This window comes from Stegostoma tigrinum, chromosome 6 (genome assembly GCF_030684315.1).
Source record: "Stegostoma tigrinum isolate sSteTig4 chromosome 6, sSteTig4.hap1, whole genome shotgun sequence".
Classification (NCBI taxonomy): Eukaryota; Metazoa; Chordata; class Chondrichthyes; order Orectolobiformes; family Stegostomatidae; genus Stegostoma; species Stegostoma tigrinum.
The window spans coordinates 55038255-55060979 of NC_081359.1; the positions used below are offsets into that span (position 1 = coordinate 55038255).

The following is a 22725-nucleotide window of genomic DNA, read 5'->3' on the forward strand; positions in this document are numbered from 1 at the left end:
GTGAGGAGAGGTTGACTGAGCTCGGACTTCTCTCACTGGAGAGAAGGAGGGAGAGGTGACCTGATCGAGGTGTACAAGGTAATGAGAGGCATGGACAGAGTCGATAGCCAGAGACTTTTCCCCAAGGCAGGATTGACTGCCACAAGGGGTCATAGTTTTAAGGTGTTAGGAGGAAGGTATAAAGGAGACGTCTGAGGGAGGTTCTTCACCCAGAGTGTTGAGTGCATGGAATAATTTGCCAGTGGTAGCCATGGAAGCAGAGTCATTAGTGACATTTAGGTGACTGCTGGACATGCACATGGACAGCAGTGAATTGAGGGGAATGTAGGTTAGGTTATTTTATTTTTGGATTAGGATTAATCCACGGCACAAAATCGTGGGCTGAAGGGCCTGTACTGTGCTGTACTTTTCTATGTTCTATGTTCTCAAATGGTAAGCCTTCAAAAATGAGATAACGAGAGTCTAGTGTTGCGGTTAGGGTGAAGGTAAGGCTAGTAGCTGTAGGGAATGCTGGATGACTAGATAAATTGATGTTTTAGTCAAGAGAAGAGAAAAGAAGCATATGTCAGGTTTAGATAGCGGGGATCGAGTGAAAGGCAGTAGGAGTATACGCCAGGCAGGAAATCAATCAAGAGGGCACAAAAGGGGCATGAAATAGCTTTGGCAAATAGGGTTAAGGAGAATCCAAAGGGATTCTATAAATACCTTAAGGACAAAAGCGTAACTAGGGAGAGAATAGGGCCCCTTAAAGTTCAGCAAAGTACCCTATGTGTGAAACTGGAAGAGATGGGATAGATATTAAATGAGTACTTTGCATCAGTATTTACTGTGGAGAAAGATATGGAAGATCAAGAACTTGAGGAAATAAATAGCGACATCTTGAAAAATGTCCACATTACAGAAGAGGCGTTAAACATCTTAAAACGCATAAACGTGGATAAATCCCTGTGACCTGATCAGGTGTACCCTAGAATCATTGGAAAGTGAGGGAAGAGATCGCTGGGCCCCATGCTTAGATAATTGTATCAATAGCCACATGTGAGGCGCTGGATGACTGGATGTTGGCTAACCATGTGCCGCTATTTAAGAAAGGTGGTAAGGAAAAGCCAGGAAACTACTGACCAGTGACATTGACATCAGTGGTGGGCAAAGAGATTGTTTGGATGGAATCTTGAGGGACAGGAATTTACATGTAGAGGAAAGACCAGGACTGATTAGGGATAGTTGACGTGGCTTTGCACGAGGGAAAACATGTCTCACTAACTTGATTTGTGTTTTTTTGAGGAAGTAATGAAGAGGATTGTGGAGGGTAGAGCAGTGGATGTGATCTAAGAGTACTTTGGTAAGGCTTTCGACAAGGATCTTCATGGTAAACTGGTTAGCAAGGTTAGATAACACAGAATACAGGGAGAACTACCTGTTTGGATACAGAACTGGCTCGAAGGTAGAAGAGGACAGAGGCTGGCGTTGAATAGTTGCTTTTCAAACTGGAGGCCTGTAATCAGTGATGTGCCACAATGATCGGTGCTGGGTCCGCTGCTTTTTGTCATTTATGTAAATGATTTGGATGTGACCATAGGAGGTGTGGTTAGTAAGTTTGTTGATGACACTAAAATTTGGAGGTGTAGTGGACAGTGAAGAAGGTTACCTCAGAGTACAATGGGATCTTGATCAAATGGACCAATGGGCTGAGGAGAAGTAGGTGGAGTTTAATTTAGATAAATGTGATGTGCTGCATTTTGGAAAAGTATCGTGTGACTTCTGACCCAGGTTATAGTCCAACAGGTTTATTTGAAAACACAAGCTTTCGGAGACTTACTCCTTCAGGTGTTAGTGAGAGAGGTAGTATCAAATACAGAATTTATAAGTAAAGGATCAAAGGGTCACAAACCTAAGATGCTGTTAAATCTTTAGTCAGAGAGAACCCCCAGTCCAACACCGGCACCTCCACATCATGGTATTTTGTAAAAGCAAATCAGGGCAGGACTTGTACGCTTAATGATAAGATCCTGGGGAGTGTTGCTGAACAAGAGACCTGGGCATGCAGATTCATAATTCCTTGAAAGTAGAGTCTCAGGTATATAGGATAGTGAAGAAAGCATTTGGTATGCTTGTCTTCATTGGTCAATGCATTGAGGATAGAGGTTGGGAGATTATGTTGCGGCTGTACAGGACATTGGTTTGGTCACTTTTGGAGTATTGCATGTAATTCTGGTTTCTCTCCTACAAGAAGGATGTGATGAAACTACAAAGGGTTCAAAAAAGTTTTACGAAGATGTTGCCACGGTTGGAAGGTTTGAGCTACAGGGAGACGCTGAATAGGCTGGGTCTATTTTCCCTGCAGTATCAGAGGCTGAAGGGTGACATAGAGGTTTATAAAATCATGAGGGGAATGGATAGGATAAATAGACAAAGTCTTTTCCCTGCGGTAAAGAAGCCCAAAACTAGGGGGCATAGGTTTACTATGAGAAGGAAAAAATATAAAAGGAACCGAAAGGGCAACTTTTTCCATGCAGAGGGTGGCACATATATAGAATAAGCTGCCAGAGGAAGTGGGAGGCTGGTACGATTACAGCATTTAAAAGGCATATGAATAGGAATGATTTAGAGGGATATGGGCCAAATGCTGGTAAATGGGACTAGGTTTATACAGAATATCTGTTCAGCATAGACAAGTTTGACAAAAGTTCATGCTGTTTGTCTGCTATGACTCTAATCTGCACTGACCATCTGAACAGTGTCCACCCAGAGTGACCCTCACGCGCAACCCCCCAATCCCTGTAACTCTGCATTTCTCATCGCTAATCCACCTAGCCCGCATATCTTTGGATTGTGGGAGGAAATTGGAGCACCAGTGGATACCCTCGCAGACACAAGGAGGATGTGCAAACTCCAGAGTCTCCCTTGTCGAAGTTGGCCTCATCAGATGAGGCCAATTTCGACAAGGAAGCATCCAAAATGTCCACCTTCTTTCTCAACTGAGGATTCCCCAGCTCTGATGACAGGGCCCTCAACCAGGTCTGACCCATCTCCCGCGCTTCTGCCCTCACTCCTTCTCTTCCCTCTCACAACAGTGCTAGGGTTCCCCTATCCTCATCCACCATCCCACCAGCATCCACATCCAGAAGAGTAGCAGATATCATTTCCGCAAACTCCAGCAAGATGCCATCACCAGACGCATATTCCCCTCCCATGCTTTGCCCGCTTTCTACAGGGACCATTCCTTCTGGAACACAGTGATCTACACTTCCTTCACCACACCCCGCCCCGCCCACCCCTAACAGCCCTACGGCACCTTGCCCTGTAACCAGTGAAGGTGCAACACCTGCGCATTTACGTCCTCCCTCCCCAGTATCCAAGGGTCCAAACGTACCTTCCAGGTGAAGCAACGCTTTACCTGCATTTCCCAGAATCTAGTCTACTGCTTTCACTGCTCAGTGTGGTCTCCTCTGAGGGAAACCTCTTCGCAGAACCGCTTTGCCGAACATCAACGTTCTGCTTGCAAAATAGACCCTGAACTACCCATTGCCTGCCACTTCAACTCACCACCCTGCTCCTTGGCCAACAACTCTGTCTCTGGCTTGCTGCACTTTTCCAGCAAAACCCAATGTAAGTTGGAAGAACAACACCTCATTTTCCGCCTGGGGACCCTACAGCCCTCCGGACTTAACACTGAATTCACTAATGTGCCTAAACGGTCCCATATCCCAGCACCCCCACCCCACGCCTTGTTACCACATAGCCTGCCATTACACACCCCCTATTGTTAGTCCCTAACAGTCCCCATTAACAACCTCTCAGCCTGATCATTAGCAACTCCTTTGTTTGTCCACTGTTCTGCTCTCTCTCTTTAGGCTCTATCTTATAGTTTTATCCCTACCCCACCAACCTCCCTATTTTCTGCATATAAACTGACATTTTCCCAGCCACCATCAGTTCTGAGGAAGAGTCACTGGACCGGAAACGCTAACACCGTTTTCTCCTTGACAGATCATGCCAGACCTGCTGCACATCTCCAGCAACTTTTGATTTTGTTCTACTATTCATCAATTGTGTTAGTGAAACACACGTTATAGCGTGTACATGTACAAGGTTACTCTGTACAGACTCATCAGTACAATTTCTTAAGGGGGGGAAAATTAGAAAAATAAATAAATAAATACAAAGTCCAGCATTACAAATCATTAGAAATAAGTTAGAAAAATGGAGTAATAAAAAGTGCAGAATAACAGTCCTTCCAACCCACTCCACGCTGGCATCTAGTTCGTGCTCGGCTTTGAATCCCCTCCAGGCCAGGAAGCCACACCAGGCCATGACGAACTAGAAGACACTTTACCAGATCAGCGCTGAATTCAAGTCTGCGCTGAGGCCAGGAATACAGATCCATGCCTTTGAACCTACTTCACTGTTCATTAAGAGCATGGCCGACGCTGTTGTGCTCTCATCTCCACTTTTCTGTCTCGTCCCATTACCCTGGACTCCCTTGTCTATCAAAAATCTATCTAACTCACCCCTGAATAAATTTTAAAGTATGTCATCTCCACTACCTTCTGAGTAAGAGAATGCCATAGACTAATAAACCTTTAAGGGAAAACAAGTTGCTTCCAGGTGTCACAAATGCCCATTATTTGTTCCTTCTTTCTCAGCACCACTTCCACCCAGAGTTTGCCTGCGGCTGCCAGTACATCTGCAAACATGTTAGCCCTCACACCCACTCTATTCCCACCTGACATTGAACAACTCCTGCTGTGTTCCTCCAGCTCCACACCTTTGTTATCCTAGGAATTCTGCTTCTTTTTTCTGCATGCATAGTGGCAACAGAAGTAGAACCACCTGGAAATGTCAATGATCAAAGGATTTGCATTTATAAATCACCTTTCACAATATCAGATGTAAAAATGTTTTATAGCTAATTAAGTTCTGAAACACAAACAAAGTTGTAAAATCTGTCAAGCACATGATTACACATCAAGATCCCACCAACAGCAATCAGCCGATGACTGACTAGTCTGTTTTAGTGGTCTATTATTGTCACCTATTACCTACCTCTTGGATGCAGAAATATACAATTCCTCTAAATGCAATATTACCATTCCTTGTAGATTGATTTGTGATTGTTGTTGACCTTTTCAGAACTCAGACACAGACCGTGCCATCACTGAAACAAACAAAAAAATTGACACAGATGTGGCTTCACTTAAGACTATGTTGGAATCACTCAAACTGGAAACAATGAGGTATCTTGCAGGTAAGATTGTGAAAGTGGCATGGTTCAATTTGAAAAACAAAACTCCTTTGAGTCAGCCAGCTACACATTCTAAAATAATATGGTTTAGAATTCAGCATTATAGAAATGTCTACATTTTATCTATTTTCTGTTTTATTATTCTACAGCATCGGTGTTCAGTTGCCTAGCAATAGCCTTAGGATTTTATCGGTTCTGGCAAAAATAGCAAATGAAAGATGATCTTCAGCAACAAACAATATAATGGAACTTAACGATCTTGAAGACAATTCCATATAAAAAAATAGGATTTTCCTGGAGAGAGTGATTGTTGATCTGCTGTGTTTTTAGGAAAGTCTGTTATATTCCATTAATGTTAATTATGTTTACAAATTATTCCAAAACTTGATAGTGAGATGAGACACAATGCTGTTTTACTTGTAACATTCTCATATGAACTGATTTTGGCTGTTCTTAATCCATGCTGATAAGAGTGGGATCATGGCACAAAACTGATCTTGAACAGCTTCTTTATGAACATTGAATGTGTTGCAATATTCAGCATTTGGTGCTGCTTTGAGGTCCTGATTCTAGCCTCTGGGTATTCTGTAGCTGAGCTTGCTATGCTGAATATTGATACTTGGTTGTTCAGTACTAATGTAACCTTGAACAGAATTCTTTTTTACTTGCAATATTTATTGAAACTGACGGAAGTTAGAGAAGACTGACGGACCAGTATGTGGCAGCTCTTTGAGGTAATTATGGAAAGTTATATGAGAAACTAGACAGCCAACTATTTTGCCACAAAGCATAAATCCATCCACCTATGTTATTGTTTGTGCTGAGAAACGAGAACAATTAAACCAATTCATTCTTTGGAAAATTAAAGGATAAACAATTAAGACAAGTTTTTAAAAGTCACTTGGTGTAAAGAAAATTATCAAGTCAAGTCAATTTGATTAAGTCAGTATAATGAAACGTGTGTGTTGTAACAAAGATGAATATTCCTTTTTTAAAAAGAATGCTTGTACTATATGTTCATAAAAATAAAGGACTTAAAGCCAGTAATTTTAGTATCAATGCCTATCCATATGTGTAATGTGTACAATCTATAGAAGGAGCCAGTCTTAAGCAGTGAAAATCCAAAAGTGACTACTTCTCTCAGTTTCCTGTGTGATTGACTCAAATGTGAAAAAGATAGCTCAGATTGATCCAACACCAGCTTCTGTCCCACATGTTCTTTTTGTAACTTCCACTGGTCCCCTTCCTCCCAGTCATACCTCCACACCATTTCATGTTATTTTCATGCACATTTACTGCAAAGACAAACAGAAAAGAAGTGCATAACAACTCTAATTTATTTCTATATGTACACACTCATTTTAAATAGCTGAGTGCATGGACCAAACATCTGCATTGCTCAAGTACAAATATGACTTGTAATTTAGATGTGCATTTGCAGGTGTGTAGATTGTCACAAAATTATTTACTTCCCACATATACATTATTGTGAGGAGTCAACAAGGAAAATGTCTGCTTGCTGTAGCATGCATGCATTCGAGGCGATGTGTACTTTGAATCTGGAGCATGCTACAATCGGTCATCATAAAATTTGTCTTAATGGCAATTCATTCATTGGCCTTATGCCTGTGGAAGTTATCTTTTGGAGCTGATGCTTATCATTGCACTTTATTTATCACAAGCATTTGCTGCTTTAGGAACAAGAATTCATTTTCACTTGTTAAAATATCACTTGTACAATCATGTAGAGATGTAAATCACCAAAGAATAAGTGAAAGAAACTAAATACTTGGCTCCTGTTCATGTACAACCTAATCACAACAAAGACAACAATGATCGGTATATTTGCATCACTTTATTTTATGCATTGTCTATTATTTGCCTTCAAGACAAGACAAAAAAGAAGTTAATTAGTCCAATATAGACAACTAAATCCAGGTGTAGATGCAGGCACTTAAAAACAGCAATACAAAAGGAAAGGCAGAATTGAAGATTTAAATCAGGATCTGAATCATGCTGTAGAGCCTGTTTCAATTTTTCCCTGTACAATTGACATTTGATCTTCTTTCCACAGGAGATATAAAAACAACTCCGTCATGCCAAAGATTTTCTAGTCGAGTGATGCTTGCTTTCTTATACAACGTTTTATCTATTCTTGGATAACTGATATTCTTGCCAGAACCAAATTCCAAAACATTTTAAAAATTAGTTTTATATTTATTCCAGCAGCACTTAGGCATTTAATCCTCAACCAACCCCAGAACTACATTCCCTCCCCGCCAACAAAATACTTCCAAAACCCTTGTCAACTACCTTCACAACATGTATCCACTCAATTTTTTTTATTCACTCACAAGATTATCGCTTCTTTCGCTAAGCCAGCAATTATTGCCCAAACTTAATTGCCCAGACAGCAGCAAGGAGTCAACTACATTGCTATGGTCTGGCCTTACAATTGTACTGAGGCGGGAAAGGATGACAGATTCAAAAACTGAAATAGCTCAGCAGGACTGGCAGCATCAATGGAGGGAAATCAGGGTTAACGTTTTGGGTCCAGTGACTCTTCCTCAGAACTCACACACCCAAAACACCGACTCTGATTTCTCTCCACAGATGCTGCCAGACCTGGTGAGCTTTTCCAGAATTTGTTCCAGCACCTGCCGTTCTTTCGGTTTTTATTAAGGATGATAGATCCCCTCACCTTGAGGATTTTTAAGGGAGTCAGATTTTCCCAACAGTTGACAGTGGTTTCACGGTGATCCAAATTCTTTATTGAATTCAGTTCCACCATCTGCCGTGGTGTGATTTGAACCTCAGAGCATTAGCTGAAGTTTCTGGATCAATAGTCTAGAAATAATACCACTAGGCCACTGCCTCCATAAATTACCACAAACATAGCAGTTATGGACAAATATGAAACCAGTTGATAATAAAATGTGGGGCTGGATGAACACAGCAGGCCCAGCAGCATCTCCGGAGCACAAAAGCTGACGTTTCAGGCCTAGACCCTTCATCAGAGAGGGGGATGGGGTGAGGGTTCTGGAATAAATAGGGAGAGAGGGGGAGGCAGACCGAAGATGGAGAGAAAAGAAGATAGGTGGAAAGGAGAGTATAGGTAGGGAGGGGATAGGTCAGTCCAGGGAAGACGGACAAGTCAAGGAGGTGGGATGAGGTTAGTAGGTAGGAGATGGAGGTGCGGCTAGGGGTGGGAGGAAGGGATGGGTGAGAGGAAGAACAGGTTAGGGAGGCAGAGACAGGCTGGACTGGTTGTGTGGTGCAGTGGGGGGAGGGGATGAACTGGGCTGGTTTTGGGAGGCGGTGGGGGAAGGGGAGATTTTGAAGCTGGTGAAGTCCACATTGATACCATTGGGCTGCAGGGTTCCCAAGCGGAATATGAATTGCTGTTCCTGCAACCTTCGGGTGGCATCATTGTGGCACTGCAGGAGGCCCATGATGGACATGTCATCTAAAGAATGGGAGGGGGAGTGGAAATGGTTTGCGACTGGGAGGTGCAGTTGTTTATTGCGAACCGAGCGGAGGTGTTCTGCCACCCGAAGGTTGCAGGAACAGCAACTCATATTCCGCTTGGCAACCCTGCAGCCCAATGGTATCAATGTGGACTTCACCAGCTTCAAAATCTCCCCTTCCCCCACCGCATCCCAAAACCAGCCCAGTTCGTCCCTTCCACCCACTGCATCCCAAAACCAGTCCAACCTGTCTCTGCCTCCCTGACCTGTTCTTCCTCTCACCCATCCCTTCCTCCCACCCCTAGCTGCACCTCCATCTCCTACCTACTAACCTCATACCACCTTCTTGACCTGTCCGTCTTCCCTGGACTGACCTATCCCCTCCCTACCTATACTGTCCTCTCCACCTATCTTCTTTTCTCTCCATCTTCGGTCTGCCTCCCCCTCTCTCCCTATTTATTCCAGAACCCTCACCCCATCCCCCTCTCTGATGAAGGGTCTAGGCCTGAAACGTCAGCTTTTGTGCTCCTGAGATGCTGCTTGGCCTGCTGTGTTCATCCAGCCTCACATTTTATTATCTTGGATTCTCCAGCATCTGCGGTTCCCATTATCAATGAAACCAGTTGACATGGGTTTTCAATGTATTTTGTTGGTCCATGGACCAAATGGCCGGTTTCTGTGTACGTTCTATGTAAAATTGCTGCAATAATAGGATTGTCAGTGTTAAAATCTTGAGAAATGTTAGTAATGCCTTCCTGTCCACCAGGTGTCCCTATATCAACATGCTACTAATCAGCTGCTTCTTTCTTTATTTAAGTCTTGATTTTAACATTTCAGAGCATTTTATTTCCATTCTGTTTTAAGCCACAAAACAACTACTCATTGTATCCAGAGTTTTCAGCTCTTCAACTGAATTACAAAATAGTTACTGCACAGGAATTCCCTGTGCACACCCTTCACTTTCCATTCTCTAATACTGTCCCTTAAATAGATGGTTTGAGGAACTGCCAGCAGATCCCTGCCAGTTTGACTGCCACTTACAAACCATTATTAGTGTGGGGACTGAATCCCTAGCCACTTGTCAAGAGATGCTTTGCTCTGCATTTTCACGTTCGGAAGGATGTCAGGCTGGTGGGGGGGTGTGCAGAACTTTGTTAGAATATCATCTGGGGTGAAAAGAGTGCAGTCACCTGGAGAGATTGATGGAGTTTAGATTGTTCTCCCTGGACCAGAGAAAGTTAATGGGCAATTTTAATAGAAATCTTCAAAATTGTGAAGGGTTTGGAGATGCAGAAAATTTGAAAATATTGCAAGAACACGAGGAGGGATATAAGATTTTTTTTAAAAAAGCACAGCAAATTGCAATCTGAAATGCAATGCCTAAAATGGTGATTGAAGCAGATTCAAGCATAGCTTGCTGCTAACATCACTAATGTCAGTTACCAAAGAAATGCAGTGAAAATATCAAGCACTGCTGTCTGACTGCGTGCAGCAACAGCCACTGGTCGTCAGGAAGCATTCCATGGTTCTGAGCCTTTCAGCATACACTCTTCTTGTAATGGTGAGTTTCAAAATGAAACAAAAGGGGGAACGTTACATTAACTTTGCTTCTTCTCTGTCACAACAATATTGCTGTCGGTCCTTTCCAGGTAGTGTTCACTGTAAGCCCAGCTTTACAACCTTTGCAGCTGCTATTTTTTTCCTCCTGGCTCTTAGCCAGTTGCTTATATTTGAGCATTAGTTCCTGCAGTAGTCAGCTAGCCTACTGATACACAAGGCACCTGTGCTCAAAATGTTTTCCAATTTAAAAAAAACTGTGTTGCATCAATATCAAGAATAAAATTCCCCTTCCTCCCCATTCTGCTTTTGTTCTCCCACAAACTCCCCTTCACAGACCCCTTTCATTGCTTTACTTTTCCTCTCCATTTCTCCCCTCATCTACCCTTGACCATCCATCCTCCTTGTCTTCTGTTCTCCTTCCTGCTTTCTACTGACCCTTCTTGACACAGACTCTCCACTAATTAGAATTGATAAAAATCAGAGCTATTCACTTCATCATATCTCTAGTCTAAACTTGGTGTGTTATGTTTCAGTAATTTATTTAAACAGCATTGCTAAAGCTTTTGAAACAACATGGTGTGTTACATGGAAATGTGATCATTTAATTATTTTTAAAATACATTTTAAAATTTTTCATAATTGCAAATATTAGTATTTATGAAAGTATCAATACCAAGTTATGACAATTAAATAATTCTGCATCTAAGTTAAGAGCACAATTCAAATTAGATTTCTAAGCATATTTGATTCACATGATGAGTGCAAGTACTTCAATTGTGTTCCAAGCTCTTAAAAACCCAGCCCAACATTTATATTTGTGGAGATAGCAAGGAAGTTGAATTGATCAACTTCCTGGCTAGGATCTGTCTTCTTTTAAAGAGGTTGTATCCACTTTACCTTTGTTCCATTGGAGGTTGGCACGGTACTGCTGGGCTTGCTTCTTCAGTGATAGACCAGAAGAGGTATCAGGAAGGAGATGAAGTGGCTGGAAATCCTGCCATTGTTCATACCTGTGTCCACACCACATACATAGATGTGGTCCTTCATAATCTCTGAAAACCCATTCCTCCTTATATGACCCTTCATCCCTCTTAAACCAAAACATCTTCCATAGCCACCCCCACAGTATTCACTGTAGGCAGATTAGCATGTGAACATAGAAATCAAGAGCAGAAGTAGAACATACAGCCCCTTGAGCCTGCACTGCCGTTCAATAAATGGTTGGAGTCGTACCTAGAGGAGAGAATCTAACCATCACCCCTCTGCACTCAATGAAATTACCATCACTGAATCCCATGTTATCAATATGCTGGGCATTGCTATTGACCAGAAACTGAACTAGACTGTGGCTACAACAACAGATCAGGGGCTAGGAATTCTAGCGAGTAATTCCTGATTCTCCAAAGCTTGTACAAGGTACAAGTCAGGAGTGTGTTGGAATAGTCCCCATTTGCCTGGATGAGTGCAGATCCACAACAATCAAGAAGCTCGGCACCATCTAAGACAAAGCAGCCCATTAGACTGGCACAATATCCACAGTTCTCTCAACCACCGATGCTCATTAGCAACAGTGAGTACCATCCACAGCTTGCAGAGATTTAGCAAAGCTCCTTAGGCAACACCTTCCAAATCCACACCATGACAATCAGGAAGGCCAAAATATATGGGAGCACCACCAAATGCAAGTTCCCCTCTGAGCCACTCACCATCCTGATTTGAATGTTTACACCCCCTGAATGAGTTTAAAAACAGAAATCATAACTGATCCACTTGTGCTTCAAATTCCCCATTCCCAGTTACCTACAATCGCCTTAGATTCCCTAGTGTAAGTGTCTATAAACCTCCTCCCCAAAGATATCAAATGACCCTGTGTCTTCTAAGGCAGAGAGTTCCAAAGTCACACAACTGTCACAGGAAAAAAACGTTCTCTTGATTGGTCCTAAAACCCTTAATTTTTAAACAGTATCCCTTGTTCCTCACTCACCCAGGAAAGAAAACATCCTTTCTATATCCAGCTGGTCAATGCCATTCGGGATCTTATACACTTCAATCGAGTCACAGCCCAGTCTGTCTGACCTATCATCATGTGACAACCTGCTAATTCCAGGTATCAATCCAATAAACTTTTTCTGAACCACCCCAATATATTTACGTCTTTAAATAAGCGTATAAAAACTGCAAAGAGGAGATATGGTCTCAATAATTCCATGTATAATTGAAGCATAAATCCTTACTTTTATGTTCAATTCTGCTTATAACAAAGGCTAGAATTCCACTGTCATTAAGTATATGCTGTAACTGCACAGAACAGTACAGCACAGGATGTCATACCGAACATGACACCAAATTAAACTAATCCCTTTCTTCAGCCTTTGGTCCACATCCCTCTTTTCCTTGCATATTCAAGTGCTTACTAAAAGCCCCTATCGTATCTGCCTCCACCAACCACCCGTGGCAGCACATTCCAGAATCCTATCACTCCTTGTAAAATACCTAACATACTTAACATTTTTGGAACTTACACAGTAGTAGCATTGACTGAACACTCTGCATTTCAGAATTCTTCGATTATTCTGTCTAAATAATACTCTGCTTTTTTTTTTAACTGTTCCTATGAATGTGCACCTTTCATTTCTAAACAAACTCCATCTGCCAGATGTTTGCCCACTCATTCCACCAATCAGTCTACATCTTCCTTATGCCTTTGATCCCCTCAACGAAATCATCATATAAACAATAAAAAGTTTAAGCCTCAGCACAACCTTCAAGAACTTCACTTGTCACATTCTACTAATCAAAAACAACTATTTTATGCATTCAGTTTTCTGCCAACCAGCCAATCTCCTACTCATGCAAACATGTTACCACTTACACCATGAATTCCTACATGGCACATCACTTTTTATATGTAGATAGTTTTCCAAAAAAAAGTTCAGAAATGTTAGTATGCACCCCAGAGCTGTAGGTCTTGAACCTTGGTTGCCTGGATCAGAGGTAGGGATACCAACAGTGTACAAATGTTCTCCTTTCATACCTTCTAATCAACCAGCTCAGAGATGTCATCTGCAGACCTCTAGAGCACATGGGACTTGAACCCAGGTCTCCTGGCTTAGAGGTCAGAACACTACCAATGCATGAGTGTTTCTCCTTCAAAGAACACCAATAAATTGATTGAATATGATTTCACTTTCCCAACTAGCAGTTCTTTGTTTAGTCAATTTTGACATTGCACAATTCCAAATCTAGTATAGCTTGCTCCCTCGTTAATTCCAGCATGAACTGCTTCAAAACACCCTCTCAAAAGTATTCAACAAAGTGCAAAATAACACAGAAGCTGGAAATCTGAAATAAAAACAAAGTGTTTGAAAATCTCAGCTGGTGTGGTAGGGAGAAACAACTTAACATTTTAGTCAATTTTAAAAAGAACCATATCGAATTCAAAACTTTGACTCTGTTTCTGCTTCCACAGCCACTGTGAGGCTTGTTCAGTTTCTTCAGTACTTTTTGTTTTTACCTCAAAAGCATCTAGCTTACATACAGCACCCAACTGTTGAAACAAAGAACATCTTATTTTGTGCATTTCACAGCCTGTCAACAAGATAATTCCTGGAGCAACTGACTAATTAGTTTTGGTTTCCCACACTGGATAGGGGATTCCACATGACTCATAAGTCCTCATGAACACTTGCACAATAAAATGCAAAAGTATTCTGGTCACCGCATTATAATAAGGATGTGGAAGCTTTGGAAAGGGTGCAGAGGAGATGTACTAGGATGTTGCCTGGTATGGAGGGAAGGTCTTACGAGGAAAGGCTGAGGGACTTGAGGCTGTTTTCATTAGAGAGAAGAAGGTTGAGAGGTGTCTTAATTAAAATATATAAAATAATCAGAGGGTTAGATAGGGTGGATAGGGAGAGCCTTTTTCCTAGGATGGTGACGGCGAGCACGAGGGGGCATAGCTTTAAATTGAGGGGTGAAAGATATAGGACAGATGTCAGAGGTAGTTTCTTTACTCAGAGTAGTAAGGGAATGGGACGCTTTGCCTGCAACGGTAGTAGATTCGCCAACTTTAGGTACATTTAAGTCGTCATTGAACAAGCATATGGACGTACATGGAATAGTGTAGGTTGGATGGGCTTGAGATCGGTATGACAGGTTGGCACAACATTGAGGGCCGAAGGGCCTGTACTGTGCTGTAATGTTCTATTTAAACTGCCTACTGCCCAATAGAAGCAGCAAGGTGGGAGTGCTGTTTGTGAGAGAGCTAACCAAGCCTTAGCATGCACTACAACTGCAGGAAAAACAGAAACTGAATTGAACTGAAATGGAAACTGAAATCCCAGAAGCAAGTACCAACCCCCCATTTTAAGGAAGTCTCAATTTAATCTGACTCAGCAAAAACATTTTAGCCAAACTGTCTAAACAACCAGTGTAAAAATGTTGATTTAAAAATGGAACAGGTATTGAAGATACACGCAAGAAGGGTAAAATAATCAGAAAAAGAACATTATCAACCAGCAATTGCATTAGTTACAAAATTGGCACCCACATTATACAATAGTATAATGACAGTTGTCAGTTTTTTTTATAAACAGACACAATGGGAGACCAATATGTGTACAGGTAATGTTATGGTCTGGATTTAGTTACAGATTTGAATGTGCCTATGGCAAAAGATTCTGGAGTATCAAAATGGTCTGGGGTTGGCACTGTCCTTGTCAGAGGAACACGTCGCACAAACACACCTCCAGAATCGGTCACCTGTTTCTTCTTTCCTTTTTGTTTCCCTTTTATAGGCTCTCCCAAAGTTTCTTCCTATGTTAGGCAAAGAGAAAAATGTATAAACGTGTCTTGCAAAAACAATGATGTTAACAAAATAAGAGAAAGCGTTTCTGCTTCAGTAAACACCATCTGTCTTGCAAGAACAGTGTGCACATCACTACAAGTGCAAAGTCATGGCATAATTAGTGGTGTACAATATAAAATCTAGTACACTGTGGGTTAGCACCAGGGAAAATTATCTTCAAAAATACAAGGTTGCTGAAGTAACTGCACAGAAGCCAATATCCTATCATCAAATCACCCCTTAATTTACTTCTACACAATACACTGGCTGTAGCCAGCCAGCTTAGAGTCCTATGTATGAACTGAGAAGATTCCTGTCTCCTGGTCAGTCAGGGTTTCCTGATTGCTCGGGTTAACAACCCCAATAAATAACCCCACAGTCAATGTGGTCAACCTGGTTTCAATCACTAACGTTACCTAAAAAAATGCAATTAGTTCATTAGTGCCCTTCAAGTAGGAACCCTGCCACACCAAAACAATCTGGATTCTAACATATGATTTTCTCTTAATACATCCTACATTGGCCTTTGCGGACATTCTGAAAAAGCAATCACTGTGGAACTCAAGAAGACGAATTCTAGTCCATTCAGTAAAATTTAGGAACTGCTGCCCAATTTGGTATAACTGTCCCAATGATTACTCAAGCTTCAACCTGACCATCATTCTCACAGAAAACATTTATTAAGCAATATCTCAGAACTTTCTTCAATATCCCAAGTATATCCTGTGCAATCACAAAGGTAGACTGATCAGTGCTGGGGCTAAAAGGTATACAGTCGGTTGGTTTAGGCCTGGGAGTCCTCAACATTGACTCTAAATCTCATTAAGTCCCAAAAGCTTCAAGTGCTGGAAAACCTGAGCAAGTCTGGCTGCATCTGTGAAGAGAGAAACAGTTAAATTTCTGAGTTCAGTATGGATTTTTTTAGAACTTTGTTCCTGGAATATGAGCAACACTGGCTACTCATGTATTTATTGCCCATCTGTAGCTGTTCTGGAGAAGATGGTGGGATGCTAACATTTTGAACTGTTGCAGTTCATGAGATAGATGGACATCCATTATGATGTTAGGAAGGATTTTGATTTGGACCCAGCAAGTGAAGGCATGTTCCAAGTCAGGACGGTGTATGACTGAGAGAAGAACTTGCAGGCAGTGGTGTACCCATGCATCTGCCACCCTTGTCCTTCTAGGTGGTACAGATTGTGGGCTTGGAAGATGTCCTTGAAGGAGCCTGGCTAAGTTAATGTAGTGCATCTTAAAAATGATATACAGTGTTCAGTGGACAGTGTTCAGATTTTTAAGTGTAGTTGGAGCTGCACCCTTCAATGCAAGTGAAGTGTATTCCATCAAAATCCTGACTTGTAGAGATGATGAACAGACCTCAGGGATGCAGAAGATGAGTTACTCCTTTTAGAATTCCCAGCCTCAGCTCTTGTAGTCATAGTATTTATGTGGCAAGTCCACTTCGGTTTCTGGTCAATCATAACTGCCAATAATTACTGTTGATAATGGGGGATTCAGCAATGGTACTGCCATTGAGTATCAATAAGTGACAGTTAGGTTCTCTCTTGTATGAGATAATCATTGCCTCACACTTGTGTAAGATGAGTCTAAGCCTGGATGTCATCCAGGTTTTTGCTTCAGTACCTGAACGATGCCGAACATTGTACAATCATTAGTGAACAATTCACTTCTGACCTCATGATGGAGGAAAGGTCGTTGATGAAGCCGCAGAAAATGGTTAGACGTAGGACACTACCCTGAGGAACTCCTGCAGTGATTAAACTCTAACTATCAAACCATGAATATTATTGAGACAAACACATGTTGTTGCAGCTTTTCATCTTTCACTTATCAGACAATTTGCAAGAATAGTATTATAATGGAAAAACAAGATTTGCACTGTTTGAGAAGGGGTGATGATTGGTTGACAAATGGAATCTGATTGGTGGAGGCATAAGCATGGACAATGCACAAATTATTTGATGACTAACAGCTAAATGACAAGCTTTGTTCTAAATGTTAAACAAAGTAGGTTGTCTCTGATGAGTTAATTCCTCAGGGTAATGCCTTGACCAGAGAATGATTGTCACCTATTTTGCTGAGTTGAAACAGATGCTGTGTCTCTATATGTTCTGAGGTAACAGTTCTGAGGAAGGGTCACCAGACCCAAAATGTTAACTCCATTTTCCTTCACAGCTGCTGCCCGACTTGCTGAACTTTTCTAGCAACTTTGTTTTTGTTCCTCTATATGTTTGTGTTTTGTCTGCAAATTAACAGGGCCCTGCATATTAACCCTTAATGTTAATAATTGCCATTGCTCTTTAATATTCCCCTGGCTGTTCCTTTGCACTTGCTCTTCCCCAACGTTTTTTTACAGTACAATATCCATCATTTTCTCAATTTACTCTTCAGTTCTAGGTTTGATACATTTTTTTTTTTCTGAAGAAGTGTCCAGACCCGAAACGTCAGCTTTCCTGCTCCCCTGATGCTTCTTGGCCTGCTGTGTTCATCCAGCTCTACACCTTGTTATCTCAGGTTTGATACATTAACTCTGTTCCTCTCTCTAAAGATGCTGCCAGACCTGCTGAGTTTCTCAAGCATTTCTTTTTTTTTTATTTACCATTTCTGAATTTGCGGTATTTTGCTTTTATTTTGGAGGCCAATTGCAATCAACAAGCCCCACCACCATCACCAACTGATGAACTAACATTCCTTAACATTGAAACCCATTTGAGAGAGAACCGGAAAAGAAGGTACAGGTTACACCCTGGATGCAGAACTTCAAGTGCCAGCACCACTAGTAGTTAATTAGAACCATTACTGACCATGCAGACTGACTCATGGCTGGCACAGCTTGAAAACTCAGCCACCAACACAAGTGAGTAAGCTAGTTGACCTCATCCTCACCAGTCTATCTATAGAGAGAAGTACATATATGAACATGTCAAAAACTAAATTAGGCACACTTTAAAATGAGGCACCATTCCATTGAACCCACAACACATGGTTCCCAGTGCAATAAAAGGCAAAAACAGCAGGCTGGAGAACACTGTTCCACAACCAAAATCAGAACAAAGTTCTATAGTCCTATAATACCAAGTCATGAATAGTGTCACACAAATCATAAAACTAACAGAAGAAAAAGGAGAGTTCATGAACATTTCCATCAATGGTGATAACAGAGCCTCTTTTCTGGGTGCAACAGTTAACTTGAAGAGTTTTCAATGATCTTAAGAAGATTGCACCAAATGGATGATGGCACTTGGCACCCTTCTGAGACATAACCATCAGTACATTTGTGTGCAGACTATTTGTTTCATTCCTTGTGACCTGAAGAAGCAGCCTAGTGTACTGTAAACATTGATAGTTGTGGCTCCCGCACAACATCTCAGCCGGATGATCCATGTCCTGCATTTCAGAACTAAGCACGCTGTGTAACCATGGTTATGAAGATCGGAAGGTTCATTAACACCCTTTCAGGAAAGCAATCTGCTGTCCTTATCCAGCCTGGACTAGAAGTGACTCCAGATCCATGGAATCATGAAATGTGATTGACGCTTAATGGCTTTCTGAAATGGCCCCAGGGAGCCAATTAGTTCAAGGGCAATTAGGGATGGGCAACATATGTTGACTTGTCAGGGACATCCATGTCCTATGTAAGAACAAAAAAGGTGGGAGGCCAACCAGGAGAGCAATGGAATAGCCATGTTCAGAGGAAACAAAGGCTTAGAAGAATGTCATTTGAGATGGGAACTAACCACTTCCCCAAAGTCTGTTGCTTAAATGTAGATATAACATAAGCATTAACTAACAATGTCTAACATGGGTCAGGTAAGTCCCACTGCATGGAAAGAACATTAAAAATTTAATCTTGCCAAATCATCAAAGAAAGCACATAGAGGGCTCAAAAACACTATTAGCAAGTGAAAGCAATGCATTATTTTTAATTACACACAGATGAGAGAAGGAAGTTTCCTAAAAAGAGTTCAACTGGCTAAAGACCTAATAGGTAACGTGTGGTGGCAGATGATGTGGGCATGGTTCTTAATAAGTACTCGGGTCTTCCTTCATAAAAACAGGAGACGTAGCAGACACTATAGATCTCGAAGAGTGTAAATATTGGACTGTATAAATATAGTGAAAGAGCAGATATTAAGAGATTTAACATCTTTGAAAGTAGATACCGGGTCCTGATAAAATATATCTCTGGGCTGTTAGGAGAAACCGAGAGTAATAGCAGACACTCTAATCATCGTTTTCCAGTTTTATTCAGGTTGCAATCATGACGCCCGAGGATAAGACGACAGCTAATAGATCATTGCTTAAAAACAGAGAAGGGGTTTGATCGAATAATTATTGGTTAATCAGCCTAGCTGCAGAAAAATTCTGAGGTGCAGTATAAATAATCATTTAGAAAATCATTAATTAATCAAGGACAGTCAGAATAGATTTGGAAAGTCATAGAAAGGCCGATAGGGCAGTACATTTGACTTAACTGGCATGGATCTTAACGAGGTTTTTGACAAGTTCACACAATGGCCCTCAGGGTTCCAACAGAAAGTGGCAAGTTGAATCTGAAATTGGTTCACTACTAGGAATCAAAGGATAAGTAATATTCAATAGTGTTTTTGTTTGGTACTGGAAGGTTTTTTCCAGGGTGGCTCAATGAGGCTCAGTACTGTTTGCACTATACACGAATTATTTGGACTTAAAGGTAAGGGCCTCTTTAAAAAATTTGAGGATGATTCCAAAATTTGGTCCGTGGTCGATTGTAAGAAAGAAATGTGTAGCCTGCAGAAACTTACTAATAAATTAGTCAGGTGGGTAGGAAACTTATAAAGCTAGTTCAAAAGTGAGAGGGATCGCCTTTTTTGGAGAACAAGCAAGAGAAATAATACCTAATAAATTTATGATATTGAAAGTGATTCAATGTGCTGTTACCTACAAGGCTCTGCGAGTTGGGAAGTGGGATTTGGCTGATCAGATGTATTTAGGTCTGTGCAGACACCATGGGCCAAATGGTTTTCTTCTGTGTCATGTATTTCCATGATACCACAATTACTAAAGCATCAATAATAATGCCATCAAATGACTCCAACTCATCAATGTCTAACACGTTAAGTTGAGGGTCTGCTAGAACCACTGAACTCCAGACATCACAACAGCCTGAGCTCAAGCATAGATGCAAGAACTGATTGCCAGAGCAGAGATGAAAGGAACTGCTTTTTCAAAAAATTCATTTGGTTCAGTAATGACAAAAACAGTTGCTGATTTGTGAACTCACTTTGTTAAAGGTCTCCTAAAAGACCAAATAAAGTAACATTAAAACACTGAAAAGTGATCAACAAACTAGCTAAACTAGTGTAACCCTCTCACCACAGAGCCACCAGACGTCTTCAGTTTTCCCAGACACTGATTTAGGTGGCCTATCTCTGCTCGACAGTCATCCAATTGACATTCCAGCTTCTCCCGGCGAAGACGTTCATACTCCAGTTGATTCTGCAACTCCTGCAACATTCTGTGAGAAGAAAAATGCCAATCTTTCTTACACACAAATACTATCTAAATGCTACTCACTACATTAAAATTAAGTGGGAACTTTGGCAGTGATACCTCACACAACCTCACACAACCTCCTCCTTCTCATACAGAAATGGATGGGCAACAAATTCATCAGTCATTGACACTCAAGAGAGAACAAAATGTGTGTGGACTTCACTGTACAATGACCAAGGGTAGAAGCCTCGGTTGAGTTATGTTTTCTTAGTCAAACGATGCTACAATAAATCGGAGTATCCAAAATGTTATCTTGGCTGAGGTATCATAGAATAGACTGTCTCCTCACAGAGAATGAAAACAGCAGATTCAGACAGAGACAAAAGGGAATGTGCACAGATCTTAGAAACCCACACTGGCAAGTAACTTAGTCAGTCCAGCTGCTCACCTTGCAAAAATAAAATGATCATCAATAAATATCAAGGTTGGACCCCAAATGCTTTCCTCCACCCTGATGACATTCATTTTTTGATGCAGATTGCAAACTAGAAATTAGATTAAATTCGGAGCTTTTAGAAATCACAGAACTCTCGTTTTTAAGTGCTGTCATTAACAATGTAGTTCTATAAGACAGCCATACAATGATAATATTTTCCTTATCTGTGCCTAGTGGAGTTTTGCAGCACTACCATTTGATATTCATCAAGTTCAATTAAGCTCTTTCAGCACTCTTGTGTGAGGTTTTCTCCACTAATTGAAAAATACAGCTGAGCTGGAGAAGTAAGTATATGACAGTACATGAGGTCACATCCTACCATAACTGCTTAGAACAGCCAGAAATTGTGCTCTTATGCTATCTGAGACCATCTGAGTTAGGGCAATGAGGAGAGGCAGCATTGCTTCATTTAAACTTAAAAGTTAGCTAAATTACAGTCAGCTCAGCTTCTCACATTGTTGTGCAAAATAGTAAATGATTTCATTAAGAGAATGAATAACTAAACTTTAGCTGAGTATTATATGTTCAGCGACCTGTTTCAGCTGAGAAATTGCTTCTGTGATTTCTATCTATTTAATTCCATCGACTGGAAGCTATGGGTAGTACAGTCACTATATGTTTAACATTCAGCACGTGACATTCTCTACCGACAGCACATACTGTGAAAATTATTTCATAGCAATAAAAAGTTGCGCTTGACAATTACCTTTCTGCTTCTTTCTCTTCCTTCCACCGGACATGGTCTTCCTCTAGCATGCCTCCAAGTTGTCTGTAGTTGCTTTTTGCAATTTCTAATAACCGTTCAAATTTTTCAATTTTTTCATAGGCCCTCACTACATTGGTGAGCAAAAAATGCTGAGTAAGTGAAAATACTGATTTGCAGAATGAAAGTAAGAAATGTTGAAATTAGGTTGTAAAACAAAGACCAATATGTATTTGAAAAAGACAAGAAAGTACATATGTACTGAGGGAGATGATGGCATTGCGGTAATGACCCTGGACTGGATCCAGGAGCCCAGACTAATAACCAACATTGTCTTTGTATCTACTCCATGCAGAGCAAAGGGGCTGTGGTGAGGACGGAGGGAATCCAAAACATCACAGCTTATGACATGATTTGAAGCAGGGGAGGGATGAGAAAAGACAAAAGGGAACATAACTCCTTTTAAAACAAGTAGAGGAGGCAGTGTCTATGTTACAAAGGGCTACAAATTAATTGATTATACGTTTTGCATTTTTCTTCCTGAACAGTTGTTTAGTAATTTAAATGTCACGTCAGCGACTCTTTATAACTCACTTTAAAATAACGTGGGATAAATTGGCATGTCCCCAATGGAATTCAACTAAATGTTTCAAAATAATCTGTCCAATTATATATTGTTTAATAAAGCACACAAAGAATAACAACTTACTCCTTGCTTCCCTCTTCTGAGCAGCACTCAGGTTAGTGTTGTCCTGATTATCAGTACTTGCTTCTACACCACGTTGGCGAAAGAAGTTGGGATTGTCTTTACTCAATTCTTCAACAGAATCATCATCTGTGCCTCCACTCAGAAGATTAGCAGCTGCCAACTGGGAAAATCTGTTATGCAGTAATCCAAGGATTAGTTTGTGC

The 22725-nt window shown here is 41.0% G+C and overlaps 2 protein-coding genes across 3 annotated transcripts in view; one reads left to right on the forward strand and one right to left on the reverse strand.

The window, feature by feature from the left end:
• The window catches only part of ccdc90b (coiled-coil domain containing 90B), a 43766-nt gene extending 37483 nt beyond the window's left edge, over positions 1-6283 (forward strand). For both annotated transcript variants that reach the window (XM_048532123.2, XM_048532124.2), the window contains 2 exons: positions 5134-5248; positions 5395-6283. In XM_048532123.2, the coding sequence (XP_048388080.1) occupies positions 5134-5248; positions 5395-5453 (174 nt within the window). In that variant the 3' untranslated portion in view covers positions 5454-6283. The remainder of the gene's footprint in view (positions 1-5133; positions 5249-5394) is intronic.
• Positions 6284-9272: 2989 nt separating this feature from the next.
• LOC125453520 (ankyrin repeat domain-containing protein 42-like) overlaps positions 9273-22725 on the reverse strand; it is a 42179-nt gene continuing 28726 nt past the window's right edge. The window contains exons 9-12 of the mRNA XM_048533226.2: positions 22523-22692; positions 21817-21943; positions 20495-20636; positions 9273-15087 (exon numbers count right to left, since the gene is read on the reverse strand). Of these exons, the coding sequence (XP_048389183.1) occupies positions 14902-15087; positions 20495-20636; positions 21817-21943; positions 22523-22692 (625 nt within the window). The 3' untranslated portion in view covers positions 9273-14901. The remainder of the gene's footprint in view (positions 15088-20494; positions 20637-21816; positions 21944-22522; positions 22693-22725) is intronic.